Genomic DNA, 19,284 nt, shown 5'->3' with positions numbered 1-19,284 from the left:
AAAGGATTGTGCATAAAGTACTAACTGGACAACTGATACTCTATTTGGAGGCAGAGGAGATACATTTAGATCCTACCCACCAAAACAAATTCCAGTTGAATTAATGATGGGGAAAGAAAAAAACATAAAGAAGTAGAAGGAACAAAAGTAAATATTAACAAAATATATACAAATAAAAGGTTGCTAAGGTTAAAAATTAATGAATGACTAAACAGAAAGGCTGACATATTCGACTATACAAACTTTAAAGCACTGATTGCTTTTAAAAGTCAAAATTTATTTCATCAAGATAAAAGATTACAATAAAATTCTTCATTTGTTAAATCAGTAATGATTTTTAAACAATACTCAATGATGATATTCATTGAAATAATCCAATACATTAATTTGGAGAGTATGAACGCAATCTGGCAATATAAACCATTAACTATGAAAACATTCTATGCCTTTAACTCAATAATCACTATTCTGGGAATCCTAAGAAAATATTCTTATATATGTATTTTTAAAAGCTTTATGTGTAAAAACTTTTACTGTAATGTTATTTCCACTTTTTAATTAAAAAAATTTTCCCCTCATTTTGGAGGTAATATACTGTAAAATATTTTTAAAGTAAGAAAAAGCCCCCAAAATATAATCCCATCCCAGAAATAACCACTCTTAACACTTCCAACTTATCTACCATTTTTCCCCACTTAAAATATTATGTACAGAAGCAACAGCATTTCAACAAAAAGCCCATCCAGTCCCCAAATCTTGGTTTCTAATACCATTTTACTTAAAAAGTAACCAGTGCTCCTTGGAGAATGGCTGATTCTAGGGTTAGGGCATGGAATATGCAAGATAAGCCTGGGGCGTCTTGTAATGCCAGCAAGTAAGGAAGTATTCAAAAAGGCAAAACATTGGAAGATGTTAAAGGAACACAGGAGCCAACTGAGAGTTCCCAATCGCCAAACCCAGCCAATCTGAACAACAAATGACATACTCAAAGTCATAGTTATAACTCAAAGTTCAAAATACATATACATGAGTCCACACTGATATTAAATAAGTGATTGTCCAAATAGATAAATAAGCAGGGAAGAAAGACAAATCTCCCTTTCAGAAGAATTCCAAATAACTTATGTAGATAGTGCCCCCTCAAGGGGGTGGAACATAATTCCCCCCTCCTTAAGTGTTGGCTGAGCCAAGTGACTTCCTTCTAAAAAGTACACTATGAAAAGGGGAATAAAAAGAGTACAGTAACTTTACAGCAGAGAAACCTGTCAAACACTATCTCAGCCAGGTGTGGTGATTGAGGTTAGCATTAACAATGATAAATCAGCCAAGTGCAGTGGCTCACGCCTGTAATCCCAGCACTTTGGGAGGCCAAGACACTCGGATCACCTGAGGTCAGGAGTTCGAGACCGGCCTGACCAACAGGGAGAAACTACGTCTCTACTAAAAATACAAAATTAGCCGGGCATGGTGGCGCATGCCTGTAATCCCAGCTACTTGGGAGGCTGAGGCAGGAGACTCGCTTGAACCTAAGAGGCGGAGGTTGCAGTGAACCGAGATTGTGCCACTGCACTCCAGCCTGGGCAATAAGAGCGAAATCCCATCTCAAAAAAATAAAAATAAAAACAAAAAAAACAAAAACAATGATAAATCATGCTGCAAGTCTGTACCTTGGATATGATGTGACAAGAATAACACTTCACCTCGATGGCAGTCCTCCTAAAAACACATGACTCCAATCTAATCATGTGAAAAGCATCAAATAATAAACCCAAATTGAGGGACACTCTACAAAAGAGCTGACCAATACTTCTCAAAAATATCAATCTCGTGAGAAACAAGGAAAGTCTAAGAAACTATTACAGCCTAGGAGAGCATAAGGAGACATGACAATCAAATATAACGTGGTCCTCTGGATGGGCCTTCTGTGGTCCTTCTGTCTAGTGAGATGGAAAAAGGACCTAGACAAAAACTAAAGAAATTCAAATGAAGTAAGGATTTTAGTTAATAATAATATATCAGTATTGGCCCATTAGTTGTGACAGTGTGTATTAACAATAGAGGAAACTGGGTGCAGGATATACAGGAATTCTCTGGACTATCTTCATAACTTTTCTTTAAAATATTCTAAAATAAGTAAGTTTGTTTCTTTTTAAATCACAAACATCTTTTCGTGTCAAAAATAGGCATTTCAACATAATTTTTAAAGTCTGAATAATGTTGTACTATAAGAATGTACCTCAGTTTATTTATCAAATTGTAATTACTGGGCATTTTCTTTTTTTTTTTTTTTCCGAGATGGAGTCTTGCTCTGTCGCCCAGGCTGGAGTGCAGTGGTGCGATCTCGGCTCACTGCAACCTCCACCTCCCGGGTTCAAGCAATTCTCCTGCCTCAGCCTCCTGAGTAGCTGGGATTACAGGTGTCCGCCACCATACTCAGCTAATTTTTGTATTTTTAGTATAGACAGGGTTTCACCATGTTGGCTAGGCTGGTCTCGAACTCCTGACCTTGTGATCCGCCCGCCTTGGACTCCCACTCCTGACCTTCTGATCTGCCCGCCTCAGCCTCCCAAAGTGCTGGGATTACAGGTGTGAACCACTGCGAGTGGCTGGGCATTTTCAATTGTTTGCGAGATTTTGGTTTTATAAGGTGAGCTGAAGCTAACATTAATTCGCTACCCTTCATTAGTTCCTTAGGACATATTTCTAGAAATGGACCCAATGTTATTTATAACAGTAGAAACCTGGAAACAATATAAACATCTAACAATTAGGAAATTTTTAAGCAAATTTTGGTGTATCTACTTGATGCACTGTTATGCTACTACTTAAAATGCTTAAACTATTTATAGAAACATGGACCATTATCTACTGTGACATTAAATAAAAAGAGCAAGACAAAACTATACAGGTAGTATGATTTAGGTAAAAATTTACACTCTTCAGGCAAAGAGAAGAGACTAGAAAGAAATGCACCTAATAACAAAAGAACTATCATGTCAGAGCTTTGGTAATTCTCTACCTGCTCTTTCTACTTTCCTATTTTCCAAATCTTTCATAAAGGTCAGAGTCATTCTGTAATAGGAATAAAGCCTAGAAGTAAAAACATTCTACAGATAGCAGTTAAATACATTAGAAAGCAACTTACCTCCAGTTTAAAAGCCAGGCCTACAAATGGGTGGGAATTGTCTCTACTGGAGTTCATTAGGATTTTGGTTTTCTCTTTTGAGTCACTTAAAATAAAAGAAATATAAATCTATGAGATGTAATATATGATATTTCTTTTATATCAATTTATTTCATCAGGAAGTATTATCTGAGAAAAAGCACGTGTGTGGGATATTACTGCTGTCACACATAAGTAAAATTTCACTGAAAGAGATCAATAGAAGTAAGTTCTCAGCTGGGCATAGTGGCTCATGCCTATAATGCCCACACTTTGGGAAACAGAAGTGAGAGGATCACTTGAGCTCAGGAGTTCGAGGCTGTGGTGAGCTATTATTGCACCACTGCACTCCAGCCTAGACAACCGAGCAAGACTTTGTCTCAAAAAAAAAAAAAAAAAAAAAAAAAAGGTCTTTAGAGCTTAGCTTAGTTACTACATAGTGATAGGACAAAAGTACACTAAAAAACACAGAAATGGTCTCATAGGGAAAGAAAAGAAACATAACCAATGAGTTTCTTTTGAAGTTTGTTTCTTTTTTTTTTGGAGTCTTACTCTGTCGCCCAGGCAGGCTGGAGTGCAGTGGTGCAATCTCGGCTCACTGCAGCCTCTGCCCCGCCGGGTTCCAGTGATTCTCCTGCCTCAGCCTCCTGGGTAGCTGGGATTATAGGTGCACACCACCACACCTGGCTAATTTCTGTATTTTTAGTAGAGACGGGGTTTCTCCATGTTGGTCAGGCTGGTCTCAAACTCCCAACCTCAGGTAATCCGCCCGCCTTGGCCTCCCAAAGTGCTGGGATTACAAGCGTGAGCCACTGCGCCTGGCAGAAGTTTGTTTCTTAAAGCTTTTTTTTTTTTTAACAGTATGTCTGAAAACAGCTAGTCCCAAATGAGAAAATTTTCTAATGATGTAAACCTTGAGAGATAGTAAAACAAATCATACTTCTAACTCAAAACAGAACATGATATAGGAACTAGTATAATAAATATTTTTCTATATGTCAAAATTGTTACCCAAATAAAAACCATGATTGTAAATTATGGAAAAAAATCACAGACATAATTAAAAGAACTATCCTTAAATTCCTTCACAGTGCATAAATACGAAAGTATTTCTGCATAAACTAAGATTCAATTTTCAAGACTTACTCCTCCTTATTGAGAATAGCATAGTTCTGGACTTCAGATGGATTTGGGAGGTATTCTAAAACAGCATCTAAAAGAGGCTGAACTCCTTTGTTCTTCAAGGCGCTTCCCAAAAATACAGGAGTAAATGATCTTTTCAGAGTAGCTCTTCGAATTGCTAGCTACAAAAGAAAACAATTTAATGGTAGTTAATGCTAAAATTACATGTTGTGCTTCAAGTCAACTACAAACAAACGAATAAAATGAACTGATACTCTACTCTTTGGAGTGCTGACTCTAATAGAGACTAAAATCAGGTCTCCAATGAACTTAAGGTCAAAATACAAAGAAAAAAATCACTTTCTTCTTCAGGGCTGGGAAGTGATTTACTATACAACTGCTTTTGACACTCTTGGAATCACTAATTCTCACTAATTTTCAATTTGCTAAAAAAAAATACATATACACATAGAAAATAGACACACTAATAGAACACTGCAAACAGTACGCTACAATTGTACAAAATAGAGGAAAAAGTAATATATATGCAAAACCAAAAGCCTATGGAATGGCACACCAGAAGCTATTAACTGGTAACCTGTTTCAGGGACAGGGAAGAGAACTGGGCAGATGGAAGAAAAAAATAAAAGGGTGTTTACTGTTTACCTTTGTATACCTTTTAAATATTTAAACCATATGAACGTATGCTCTATTATGAAACATTTAACTTATCTTTTTCTTTTTGTAAAGAACATACACACAGGAAACCAAACAGTACAAATCTCTCATAAATTACAGGTCATGACAGTAGCAGCTCCAGGTCCTGCCCCAGCCCTTAATGCAAACACCATCAATGTGTCCTGCTGGCTGAGCAGGCCTTAGAGAATACGTAGTGGAGCTTTAGCTCTAGCAGCTGGAAGAGGCCAACAATAGTGCTGTGGCCACAACCAACAAATGAATAAAATGAACTGACACTCTTTGGAGTGTTGGCTCTAATAGAGACTAAAATCAGGTCCCCAATAATTTAAGGGTCCTCAATAACTTTTCTCATTTGAAGTTATTACATAACTCACTTAAAAAAAAGTATACCATGTCAAGTATTTTTTGAGGAAGCCAATTATGTTAAATAAATGTATTGAGATTTCATTAATAAAGCCCATACATAAAAGCATCATGTCCCCTCCCTACAAAAAACAAACGACTTCTTTTTGTTGTTAACATAAGACTTATTTTGAAAGCACTTGCCTTTAAATCAGAAATCGAGGGGATTTTTTCTTCCAGAAACATCTCACCAAGCTGTTCATCTGAATTGGCAACACATTCAATTAGCTCCTGCCGGTGGTCAGTGGCCGCCGCCCTTAATTCAGCTGGAATCTCACCATATCGAACAATCTGACTAAGAAAGCAAATATTTTGGTGCTTTAAGGATATTCAACTTAATATATGAAGGACTAATGAAAAATATATGATTAATGGTTAAAACATTTTTTTAGGTAACAAAGAGCTCTGATACATTTGCATTCAAATGGCAAATAAGACTAATGTATACCTTTAAAATGTACACAGAATAGTAGATAAATATACTGAAACAGGCAAGTTTAAGGTCAAGGTTGTACTACCAGTAACTGGAAGAGCTAAAACAGTCCACTATAATGAGAAAAAAAAAACTCTGGTTTTATAATAGACATCACATTCTACTTTTCTGCATATCAAGTTTTACAGAAGAAAATGATAAAATATATAACACAAAATCTTCCCAATTTAATGCAACCTGGTTTATCCTTACTCAATATACAGTAAAATACAAGTTCAAAACAATGACTTGACAAAGTATCACCTAAATCAAAGTTTAAACTCTTCAGTGTAGTTTTTACTGTACTCTAATTATTTTAAAGCTGGCAAGCATGCAAAGTAATAACAGCATCCATTTACTGAATACTTATAATGCAGTAAGCGCTAAACTAAATATGTGACAAGTTATTTATTTGATCTTCACATATGAAGTAGCTTCTATTATCTGCATTTTCAGATCAGGAAACTAACTTACACAGGCAAAGTAATTTGCCCAAGGCTGTCCTACTAGTAAACAGAAGAGGTAAGATTCAAAGCCAACCTGTCTGGGGCCCATCTGAGTTCTTTGAAATTCTATTAATCATATTCTTATTAATCACAACATAACAATTTCTAGTAAGCAGTACTAGGAAGACCTTACTCTATTCCTTTCCATTAATAACAGACCTGATCATACACTTTTTAACAAAGAATATCCCAATTTGTAGTTTAAAAAAAGGGTGACTAAATATGACAGACTCTTCAATCTGTGACATCAGTTCTCCATTCCTCCAGAGGTTGAACAGGTAAAATTACAAATAAAATGTTCAAAGCCAAAATGGACATACTTGATATGATATTTAAAAGCAGTCTGAAAATTTTTCAAGGTATTTCTTTTTTTTTTTTTTGAGACGGAGTCTCGCTCTGTCGCCCAGGCTGGAGTGCAGTGGTGCCATCTCGGCTCACTGCAAGCTCTGCCTCCCAGGTTCAAGAGATTCTCCTGCCTCAGCCTCCCGAGTAGCTGGAACTGCAGGCACCCGCCACCACGCCTGGCTAATTTTTTGTATTTTTAATGGAGACGGGTTTCACCGTGTTAGCCAGGATGGTCTCGATCTCCTGACCTCGTGATCTGCCCACCTCGGCCTCCCAAAGTGCTGGGATTACAGGCGTGAGCCACTGCGCCTGGCCTCAAGGTATTTCTTTAAAAATGGAAATTAATATCAAAAAATAAGCTTTTCAGAAAACACATTCCTAACTTTAATAAAGACAAAAGAAGCCATTTCCAACAAAAAGTAACACTTAATATTCTAAGACTCCCCACAGCTTTCAGATTTTAATTTCAACCTTCCTGGCAAGCTCCCTGCTTCTTAGCCTTTCACGTGTCAGAATCATCTGTGGATTCCTTTCCAAATATACATACAGTAAACTAGGGCTGGAGAAGGGTACATGTACATTAAGATGCTGCATCTGTGGTTCTGATGTACAACAAAGTTTAAGAGTCTCTACTTCTGACAACAGAAATACGTGCCTTGGTAATTCTGGGAAAGTGGATTTATTCATTCATTTACAAATATTTTTGAGTCCCTATTATGTACTAGGCAGTTACAACTGCCTAGTTGTAACTAGTTGTCCTAGGGGCTGGGACATAGCAGTGAATAAAGTAGGAAAAAAGAAAAACAAAAACTCTGCCTTACTGGGCCTTATATCCTAAGGAGTGGTAGGTAAACTTTGTTGTCATTACTCAGTTGTTACATAAAAAGTGAGAGAAACACCTTATCCACTGGACAGACTCCATCCTTTTCCTGCTTACAAGATGGCTGATGAAGATAAATTCTATAGTTCACTGATCACAATGCCATTCGCCCACCTGCCAGACCTGCGATCCCAATTCCATAGCAGAGGAAGGAAATCCCTCAGGAAGTGCCTGTGGAGAAACGACCAGGCTACAGAGGTCACTCCTCAGAACAAAGGATCATTTATGACTCCTCACATTGTCTAGATCAGTGTCACTCAAAGTGTGGTCTGCAGACCTCCTGTAAGAGCAGCATCAACTGGAAACCTTCCAGAAATGCAAACTACGGGCCCCACCCCAATCTACTGATCAGAATCTCTGGAGGTAGAGCCAGGACTATGTCTTTTAACAAAGTCTCCAGGGGATTGTTATGAACAACGCTAAGGTTTGATAACTACCAGGCAATTACAGTACTTTGTAGGTAAAGGTCACTCAAGAGCTGATGGACCAAATACCACATCAAAAAGTTACCAACTTATTTCCTGCATTTCCCAAACCACATTTGTACAATTTAAACTGTTTTAATTTATTAATCTTTTTTGTCCATGTAATTATAAAGCAGGAAGAGCAAATATGTATGATCCCTATTTTCTTCCTAATTTTTATCACAATACCCCAGACCTGGCAGCTGCTCTATAAAAGTCCACAGAATGAATGAATAAATGAACAAGTGCAAAAAGATACATTTACTAACCCAAATTTACTAACCCAAACTGAAGGCCTCCTTCTACCACACCATGCATGCCATAATGTGATATGGGTATATTACCCAAAAAGTAACATAGTCTCTCACAGAATAAATACTAAATAAAATGGGGAGCAACTAGGATTAAAGGTATTAAAACAAAACCATCTCAGAGTATTCTTGCAGTCGCATTTCAAAAAGATAGTTACTCTGGGTTTGATGAACTTATCCTTTCCTTCTTTTTAATGCTTTTTAAAATTTAAAATTTTAATAATGTATTTTTAGCACTTACCCAAAGTCTCCATCAAAATAGATGGCTCGTTCCTCAATAAGATCTATAATACCTTTAAAATTACCCTCCAAACCAATGGGTATCTGCATAAATGCTGCATTATGATTTAGTTTAGACCTGAAAAATAAAAATACACTTGTTTACCTTTTTTCTTCTCCCCTAATCCCTTTGAAATGACAAAATGAATATTTTAAAAAATCAGTGGTAGACACTGGAGAACTGAGAAGGGTGTTACCATCAGGTCAGAACAGAAAATATAAAGCAGCTGGGAACAGACTGACAACGTAACTCAAGGAGCTCAGGAAGCCACAAACCCATTTAGGCAACAAAAAGAACTCCAGAATAACTGTTTTACCATCAGATCCCCAGATACACTGGATCAAAAGCAGAAGGGGGAAGAACAGATAATAGAGGGCTAGCCAGGAAATTAAATAGTAGGATAGCTGAGCCCACCTCTTTTTTTTTTTTTTTTTTTTTTGAGACAAGAGTCTCGCTCTGTTGCCAAGGCTGAAGTGTGATGGTGTGATTTCCGCTCACTGCAACCTCCGCCTCCCGGGTTCAAGCAATTCTCCTGCCTCAGCCTCCCGAGTAGCTGGGACTACAGGTGCCTGCCACCACGCCTGGCTAATTTTTTTTATTTTTAGTAGAGACGGGGTTTCACTATGTTGGCCAGGCTGGTCTTGAACTCCTGACCTGGTGATCCACCCGCCTCGGCCTCCCAAAGTGCTGGGATTACAGGCGTGAGCCACCGCACCCGGCCCAGGCTCAAAACTGAATAGAAACTGCATTCACTGGCAAGAATCCTCACTGGAAAAGAATATGCTCTAGCTACCACTGTTTAGTCTAGACTCTAGACTCCCATCTATAACTATGGTTAAAGATCTAAGAATCACCAAATATTTGAAGGAAACCAAAAGCTTGAAAGAGAAATGTGAACTTAATAGCACTTACCTCCAAGAAGAGAGTTACTAGAGGAAAGAAAATAAAATGTAAAGATTTGAGAAACAATTACCTCTACTGATAAAAATGTTGCAATGAAAGAGAAAGTTTATAAAAATTAAGTACACAATTGCTGAAAAAAAAAGTTTTCAGGCAAGCTAAGTAACTGAAGAGACACACATGAATATCAAATTAGTGAGCTGGAAGATCAACCCCAAGAATTCTCTCATAAGCCCAATCCAAAATGAGAAGGAGACAGAAAGAATAAGTACCATAGAAAAGATAAGACATGAAGGTCAGATCTAGAAGTTCCAGATTTTTATCTGCTTTATAGAAGTTACAAAATGGAAAACAAATAAATGGGAGTGGAGAAAAGAATGAACCAAAGTAATCAAATAAATGCTAAAACAGTGTTTCCTTGGAATTCAGAAGATTTGGGGGAAAAAGACCATCTATTGCCAAGCACAAGTAAAATAAGGATAAAAACTAAAAACAATTTACCAAAAAAAAGTTATAAACACCCAACTAAGAAAATGTTCACTTTCATATCAAATATATCACTTCCATCAGATTTTTTGTCATCAGATACACCATTCTCAGCCTGTCCACTACCATAAACTTTACACCTACATATCCATCAACTATGCCATGTGAAACGTAAGTATGAGCTCTACAGCTACACGTGCACATCTACAAAAGGTGAAAAGTGAAATTCTGACTCTTTTTAAAGGCTTTGTGAAATATATAGTATTGTGTAAAATTTTAAATGCTATAAATACTACTGGTTCTATCTGGTACAGAAAGGAAGTGTTACTGTTGTCCTAGAAAATATGTTTCCGTCTGAAAACAAGAAAATCTCATCTCTATGGCAAACTACTTAAGGGCATTAATTAAAATGCTTCAAGGAAAAATTAAAACCAAAGATGATCTTTTGTCTAAATAAAACACAAGGTATTTTTAGAATCTAGATTATAACTTCTCTCATAATAGAAAAACAGTATAAACGGTCAGACTGTTTTCTGAATTCATCTTCAACCTCCCTAGAATTTAAGTAATATTGTCCCCATTTTAGAGAGAAGGTAGTTGATGAGATCATACCACAAGCCAATTTACTAAAATCAGTGTTCCACTTACTAACTCACATAAATATATTTAAAAAACTAAGAATAAAGTTTAATGACAGTGAATTAATCACCCTTTTGGATATAAGGTTTGCTGTCTAGATCATCACATCCTCTTTGTTTATTCTAAGGCTCATTACCTCATTTGCTGCAGGGCCCTGGCTGGGTTGGAGCCCATTCGGTCCAATTTGTTAATAAAAGTTAGAAACGGAACGTTGTAGCGCTTCATCTGACGATTGACAGTCATGGTCTGGCACTGTACCCCTCCAACAGCACAGAGAACAAGGACTGCACCATCCAACACTCTCAGGGCCCTTTCAACTTCTATTGTGAAGTCCACATGCCCTGAATAAGATGAAGTATGAGAGGATCTTAAAGAGCAATCTGAATTTTTAATATATGCACTATTAAAAGTTTTTGTATCTCTGCTCATCACATAAGTCTTCTAATTAGAATGTAGATTCCTGAGCTCACCAATACTATTCACCAACCCTTAGGTGCAGGGCCTGGCAAGATCACTTCAAGAAAATACTAGGGCACAGGCACTTTTAGAATCAGCTAGAATATGTAAAAGGCAAGAATCTGCCTACTCACAATTTACTTGCACAAATTTTCAAGAAAACTACATAAGGATGAAGTGCTCTAGGTCCTAAGTTAGTCTTCTTTAATAGGAATTCAGTGTTACACTTTTGAGTATTTGACAATCAAAAACTAATTGGGTCATAGAGAAAGAACCAAATGTGCTTTTGCCAAAAGAAGCTGCAATAAAACCAAGAATCCAACTCACCAGGAGTATCTATAATGTTAATATTGACATCTTTCCACATGGTGTAAGTGGCTGCTGACTGAATAGTGATTCCTCTTTGTCTCTCTAGTTCCATGGAATCCATGACAGCACCAACTCCATCTTTACCTTTCACCTAAACACAAGCACAGCAATTCAGACTTTCTCTGTCCCTGCATTCCAAGAAGGAAAGAAATCTTAACTGAAATGGAAACAGTTGCCAGGTGCAGTGGCTCATGCCTATAATCCCAGCACTGTGGGAGACTGAGGCAGGATGATAATTTGAGCCCAAGAGTTTGAGACCAGCCTGAGCAACAAAGTGAGACCTCGTCTATAAAAAATAAAAAGAAAACCAGAACACAGATACTTAACTTAAGCAACTTTCAGATAAGCCTAACTGTCAAAAGTCCGCTGTTACCATTGTTTTAATCTTTCAGGTTTATAAGCTTTATTAAATAATAGCAACAAAACAATTAAAATCTGGTTCTAATTAATCCGGAATCAACCGTGAATATATACCTCATGCATCTTTGCAATTCTGCCGGTGTAGTAAAGGACTCGTTCTGTTAATGTAGTTTTCCCAGAATCAATGTGAGCTGAGATTCCAATATTTCGTATTTTTTCATTAGGAATCACCCCTGATGAAGACCATCGGCAGGCCTTCCAATTAACCTGAAAAAAATACGAGAGCTCAATTCTATGCACCTTCTATAAGAGAGAACAACAGACAATTAAAAGGAGTATGGTGGACATTATTCCTCCAAGAAATCTCACTGGATATGAGACAGCTTGAGAAAGGCACCAGGGGAAACGTTTAAGCCTGGAACTCTTGTAATCAGGACAGACTTCAAAACAAGATAGAAAAGACGTATTCTTTTAAATTAATTAATGACTAAATTAAATTTAATTAAAATGGGAGATACTTTTTACTACAGATTTGAAAATACACACTGGGGCAGATAAAATCACAAAGACAGCTCCAAAAAATACTTTAATAGAAAATACAAATTTTAGCTTAAATTTAACTTAATTTTTTTCCCTTTCTCCTTTATTGTAGTTCACAGATGACAAATATGTTTGAGAACTTATATGCTCTATGCAGTGATGCTAACAGCTCCAAGACAGCCCCCAAAGATTTCCAATTCCCTCCAAACAAAAACAATTCATGAAGCTTGTTTTAACTTTACTCTGGTGGCAGGGGATGGGGATCCCTATTAGATGGAATGAAGATACAATATAAACCTTTCCCTACAGGACTGCACATCCAAAATGCACAACTATTCACGGGAAAAGAGAGGCAAAAAAAAAAAAAAAAAAAAAAAAAAACCTTAGAAAAAGGTGGATAAAATATCAAAGTATCTGAGTGACAGGCACTTTTAGTTGATTAAACCCCAGGGATACCAGAGAGCGAAACAAACGAGCTAACGAGCTAATGCGCAGGCACCGAGGTGCTTTTCAGCACTGACGAGCGACCGCCAGTATTCGGAGCTGTCAGTCATGAGGACCCAGGGGGTGTCACGGCCTTCCATTGCCCAGAAGGGATCACAAGGTTCCGGGAATGGTCCCGATTCAGCCTCTCTATGCTCCGGTACCTGCTTCCTCTGCCAGCCTAGGGAGGCGGGGGCCCTTCCGCGCCCCAGAGCCGCGACGGCTGCGGCTCCCAGGAGTCTCATGGCAAGCGCAGAGCACGCGTCAAAGTCCCGTGGCGCCGGGTGGGTTCAGCTGCCGGTAACGCACCGGGAAGCGGTCAAAGTCACGCCGGCAGCCAATGTTGTAAGAGCACTTCCGGGGCAAAGGACGCGAGGAAAAAGAGAGTGAGGAAAAGAAAGAAGAGCAACTGGACTGGAGGTGGAGCAGTGCCTACGCTGCTCGCGCGCCGTCTGCCGACTTGGAAGAGAAAGTGCAATCGCTTTGCGGAGCTAAAAAAGTGTTTGCTCCCAGTAAGACGGCATAGGTATATGGGTGAGGGGAGTCCTTCTTTTGTCTTCGTCTTCTTTTTTAAATATTACCTCTGTATGAAGATACAGAATTTAAACATGGTTGTTAGGCCTATAAAGCAATGTGGAGAAATGTATATAACAGAATTGAAGTAGAAAAAAGCAAAATTGTCTATTACAAATATTAATAGGTATATATATGACATGGCCTGAAAAAGAACGTGGACAAATTATAGTGAATGAACTATCAATTACAATTACAAATACTTTTCCTCATGTCAAAATGTTGTTATTGTTCGATGTCAGACATTTCATGTCCAGTCCATGTGGAAGACTGCATCCTTGACTATTCTGCTTGGATGTGTTGAGGCATGTTGAACTTAACAGGTCCAAAACTGAGCTTCGGATCTTCTTCCCCAAACCTTCTACAGTCTTATCCATCTCATAAATGTAAACTTTAGTGACTCTAGCCAAAAATATTAGTCGCTTTGACACCATGCTGTGACATCTCCGGTCTAATCAGTCAGCATATCCTGTAAGCTCTACTTTCAAAAAGACATCCAGGGCCGGACGCGGTGGCTCACACCTGTAGTCCCAGCACTTTGGAAGGCCGAGGCGGGCAGATCACGAGGTCATGAGATGGAGACCATCCTGGCTAACACAGTGAAACCCCGTCTCTACTAAAAATACAAAAAAAAATTAGCCGGGTGTGGTGGCGGGCGCCTGTAGTCCCAGCTACTCGGGAGGCTGAGGCAGGAGAATGGTGTGAACCCAGGAGGCAGAGCTTGCAGTGAGCCGAGATCACGCCACTGCACTCCATCCTGGGTGACAGAGCGAGTCTCAAAAACAAAACAAAACAAAAATCCAGAACTTACTTCTCCCCACCTCTCAGTACTGCCGTTTCTGGAGGGAACTATTGTAATAGCCTTGTAACCGATCTCACTGCTTCTATCCTTGCTGTTGTCAGTGGGCCGGTTCAGGTGCTTGACTTCACCACACAAAAGAATTTGAAAGCAAGTACAAAGTAAGAGTAGGCGAAAAAGTTTATTGTAAACCAAAAGTACACTCTGAGAGGCAGAGTGGGCTGCTCAGAAGAGAGACAGACAGCCTTTAGTATCTCTAGGGAATTCCCTTTATGGGTGAGGCAGGAGTACAGGGTCTAGAGACAGGGAACCGAAGGCCCTGCTGACTTCCTAGAGCTGAACCAAAAGGAAAACCCCACCTCTCCATGCCCAAGTAACAAAAGGATCGGAGGCTACTCCCAATGCACTGCATTGCAGATGAAAAAATGGAAAGTACCTCTGACTGGTCCCCTCTGGCAAATAATTAGACTGGTAGCAGGCCAGGTCCTCATGTGTAACTTTGTAACTTCACTTCAGCCTCTGATTGGTCACCTCCGGCAACCAAGCAGGCTGGTTATGGGCCACTCCTTCATTTACATAGGGTGTAATCAATGGGAACGCTCTAGAGGGTATTTAAATCCCAGAAAATTCTGTAACAGGTGCTCTTGAGCTGTGGAGTGTACTTTTGTTTCAACACATCTGTGCCTTCATTGCTCCATTCTTTCATTGCTTTGCTTATGTGTTTTGTCCAATTCTTTGTTCAAACGCCAAGAACCTGTATGACTCATAGTCAAGACCCTTCACTGGTAACATGGGAGCTGTACATATATATTCATAAAATACTGGTAAGGTCAAGTATGCAAAGGTGGACCTGTGGTTGGCACAGGTACTCGGCATCTACATGTTCTAACACAGGAGTCCCCAACCTCTGGTCCAGAGACCAGTATTAGTCCATGGCCTGTTAGGAACCAGGCCACACAGTAGGAGGTAAGCAGTGGGCGAGCGAGTGAAGTTTCATCTGTATTTACACCTCTCCTTATCACTTGTATTACCACCTGAGCTCTGCCTCCTGTCAGATTATCAGTGGCATTAGATTCTCATGGGAGTGTGAACCCTCTTGTGAACTATCCATTCAAGGGATCTGGGTTACGCACTCCTTATGAAAATCTAATGCCTGATGACCTGAGGTGGAGCTAAGGTGGGGCTGCTAGGGCTGGGGAACAGCTGCAAATACAGATTAACATTGGCAAAGAGGTTTGACTGCACAGAGACCATAATAAATCAATTGCTTGCAGATTCATATCAAAACCCTATCAGTGAGTGTCAAGTGACAAAAGCTGCACTGGTGGCAAGCTTTATAGTGGCAAGTGAGTTGATGTATTTCAGTTGTACAGTTGCATCTGATGGCAGGCTTTAAAGTCTTGTGTGGCCCACCCATTATTTTATTTACCACTTCCGTCCACGCTTCCTTCCCACACTGAGCACTTGTCTCAGTCACAGTTTTGGTAAGCCCACAAGCTAACTCTAGCCAAAACGAGTAAAAAACAAATGTCACTGGAGAGCTTCTTTGAAAATGGGGAAAGACCCAATGATGAGAAAATGGAAAACTCTAAGACTCCTAATAAAAGGAAAGCTGCATGTAAAAGAAAATACCTAGAGTCCTACTTAAATTGCAGGTTCACTGCAACAGGTGATTCACATTCTCCAAGCCTGCTTTATATAATATGTGGCAAGTGGCTATCCAACAAACCCATGAAACCTTCAAAACTGCTTCGCCACATGGAGACCAAGCACCCTGCATTAAAAGAGAAGCCTTTGGAGTTTTTCAAAAGAAAAAACATGGACACGAAGAACAGAAGCAATTATTGAAGGCCGCCACTTCCATCAAATGTGTCTGCATTGACAGTGTCATTCTTAGTGGCTAACAGCATTGCTAAGCTAAGAAGCTCTTTACTATTGGAGAATTGAACCTGCCTGCTGCTAAGGATATTTGTCATGAACTTTCAGGAGATGCTGCAGTTCAAATGGTGGCACGTGTGCCTCTTTGGGCTAGCACCATAATTAGAGGAAATGATGAAATAGCAGAGGATATCGAGGCACAATTACTAGAAAGGATTAATGGGGCTGGGTGCAGTGGCTCATGCCTATAATCCCAGCACTTTGGGAGGCCGAGGCGGGCGCATCACAAGGTCAGGAGTTCAAGACCAGCCTGACCAACATGGTAAAACCCCATCTCTACTAAAAATACAAAAATCTGCCAGGCATGGTGGCATGCGCCTGTAATCCCAGCTACTCAGGAGGCTGAGGCAGGAGAATCACTTCAACCCGTGAGGCAGAGGTTGCAGTGAGCCGAGATCATGCCACTGCACTCCAGCCTGGGTGACAGATCGAGACTCAATCTCAAAAAAAAAAAGAAAAGAAAGGATTAATGGGTCACTCTGGTACAAAATCCAGGTTGATTAATTTACTGAGATTGACAACAAGTCAACAATGTTTGTTTTTGTGTGATTTTTCAGGTGGATGTGCATGAGGATATGTTATGTGCACTTTTGTTGCCAACCAACACCACAGCGGCAGAACTAGTCAAGTCTTTGAATGATTACATAGCAAAACTGAATTGGTTATTTTGTGTCAGTTTATGCACCGACAGAGCAGCTGCCATGACTGGACAGCTTTCTGGTTTCACTACTCGGGTCAAAGAGGTTGCTTCTGAATGTGAGTCTACACACTGAGTCGTCTATAGAGAAATGCTATCTAGCCGGAAAGTATCAAATGAACTTAACGTTTTGCAGGATGTGATTAAAATTATCAACCACATTAAAGTGCATGCCCTTAACTCACGTCTGTTCACATAGCTCCGTGAGGAGATGCACACAGAGCACACACACCTTCTTATACACAGAAATGAGATAGCTTTTTAAAGGTGGATCACTGGCCAGAGTTTCTGAGTTATGAGAGTCATTCCACAGATTTCTTTTAGAAAAACAGTCACCAGTGGCAGCACATTTCAGTGACACAGAATGGGTCACAAAATTTGCTCAGTCGTATGACATATTTAACCTGCTCAATGAACTCAATCTGTCACTTCAAGGGAGAATGACAACTGTGTTCAAGTTGGCAGATAAAGTGGCTGCATTCAAAACCAAACTGGAATTATGGGGGTGATGAGTTAACACTGGGGTTTTTAACATGTTTCGAATATTAGCAGAGATTTTGAAAGAGACTAAGTCAGGGCCTTCTCTCTCCCAGCTAGTGCATGATCACCTATCTTAGCTTTCAAAAGAGTTTGAGCATTACTTCCCAACCACAAAAGACCCCTGAACTGGAAAGGAATGGATCTGTGACCCATTTGTGTTGTGATCCCCCCAAACGGAGGGACCAGCTGGAGCCGAGGCAGAAGAACATAAATTGTGAAGATTTCATGGACATGTATCAGTTCCCAAAATTAATACTTTTATAATTTCTTAACGCCTGTCTTACTTTAATCTCTTAATCCCATCATCTTCGTAAGCTGAGGATGTATGTCACCTCAGGACCCTGTGATGATTGCGTTAACTGTACAAATTAATTGTAAAACGTGTGTTTGAACAATATGAAATCAGTGCACCCTGAAAAGAACCGAATAACAGTGATTTTCAGGGAACAAGGAAAGATAACAATAAGGTCTGACTGCTTGTGTGGTCGGGCAGAATAGAACCATATTTTTCTTCTTGCAGATAGCCTATAGACGGATGTGTGAGTAGGAGAAATATCGATGAATTCTTTTCCCAGCAAGGAACATTAATAACTGAAACCCTGGGAAAGGAATGCATTCCTGGGGGTAGGCCTATAGACGGCCACTCTGGGAGTATCTGTCTTATGCAGTTGAGATAAGGACTGAAATACACGCTGGTATCCTGCAGTACCCTCAGGCTTACTAGGATTGGGAAATTCCAGCCTGGTAAATTCTAGTCAGACTGGTTGTCTGCTCTTGAACCCTGTTTTCTGTTAAGATGTTCATCAAGACAATGCGTGCACAGCGGGACGCAGAACCTCATCAGTAATTCTAATTTTGCCTTGCCTTGTGATCTTTATGGCCCTTTGAAGCATGTGATCCTTGTGACCTAATCCCTGTTCATACACCCCCTTCCCTTTTAAAATCCCTAATAAAAACTTGCTGGTTTTGCGGCTCGAGGTCGCCATCACGATCCTACCAATATGTGATGACACCCCTGGAGGCCCAGCTGTAAAATTTCTCTCTTTATTTTCTTTCTTTTTTATTTCTCAGACCAGCTGACACTTAGGGAAAATAGAAAGAACCTACATTGAAATATTGGGGGCTGGTTCCCCCGATACATTTGTGAACAAATTATTTGTGAATCAACTTTGTCCATGCTGGAAGAGGATCAAAGGTTTGAGATCACAAATAACGGTGGCCTTAAAAGTATGTTTGAGACAACTTCAAATCTCCATACCTTCTGGATTAAAGTCAAGGCAGAATATCCTGAGATTGCCTAAAAAGCACTGAAAAGCCTGCTTTCATTTCTAACATCCTATCTTTGTGAAGTAGCATTTTCTGTGGTGACAGCAACCAAAATGAGATTATGGAGTAGACTGGACATAAGCAACACACTTTGAGTGTCACTGTCTCCTATCACCCCTAGATGGGATGTCTAGTTGCAGGAAGACAAACTCAGGGCTCCCACTCATTCTACATTATGGTGAGTTGTATAATTATTTCATTATATATTACAATGTAATATATAATGAAAATGATAAAATTGTAGAAATAAAGCACACAACAAATGTGCTTGAATCATCTTGAAACCATCCCCCCACCCTCTAACCCTGGAAAAATTGTCTTCCAAGAAACCAGTCCTTCGTGCCAAAAAGGTTGGTGACCACTGCTCTAACAGGCATTGCATGTATCATTAGCATATAAAATCTCTTCCTAGCAGTGTGATTTTTACTATTAAAATAAGGAAAAAACTATTATAAGCTAAAACTTGAGCCTAGCTACACATGCAGGAACCTGAAAAAGTTTCTAGCCACCCAGTCCCCCTCCCCCTGCCCCTCA

The 19,284-nt window shown here is 39.4% G+C and overlaps 1 protein-coding gene across 4 annotated transcripts in view; it reads right to left on the bottom strand.

Moving 5' to 3' along the window:
- Positions 1–13,259, bottom strand: part of GFM1 (G elongation factor mitochondrial 1) — a 70,025-nt gene extending 56,766 nt beyond the window's left edge. For 2 of the 4 annotated variants that reach the window (XR_010155058.1, XR_010155057.1), the window contains exons 1-8: positions 13,042–13,236; positions 11,969–12,121; positions 11,453–11,585; positions 10,806–11,010; positions 8,606–8,722; positions 5,531–5,681; positions 4,310–4,467; positions 3,146–3,230 (exon numbers count right to left, since the gene is read on the bottom strand). Coding sequence is in view for 2 of the 4 variants with exons in the window: in XM_016939969.3 (XP_016795458.1) it covers positions 3,146–3,230; positions 4,310–4,467; positions 5,531–5,681; positions 7,704–7,760; positions 8,606–8,722; positions 10,806–11,010; positions 11,453–11,585; positions 11,969–12,121; positions 13,042–13,122 (1,140 nt within the window). In the remaining 2 variants the exon portion in view is untranslated. 4 annotated transcript variants of the gene reach the window in all.
- Between the last annotated feature and the right edge of the window lie 6,025 nt (positions 13,260–19,284).

This window comes from Pan troglodytes, chromosome 2 (assembly GCF_028858775.2).
Source record: "Pan troglodytes isolate AG18354 chromosome 2, NHGRI_mPanTro3-v2.0_pri, whole genome shotgun sequence".
Classification (NCBI taxonomy): domain Eukaryota; kingdom Metazoa; phylum Chordata; class Mammalia; order Primates; family Hominidae; genus Pan; species Pan troglodytes.
Note: the sequence above shows the minus strand (reverse complement) of the source record. Positions and strands in the feature narration are given on the sequence as shown.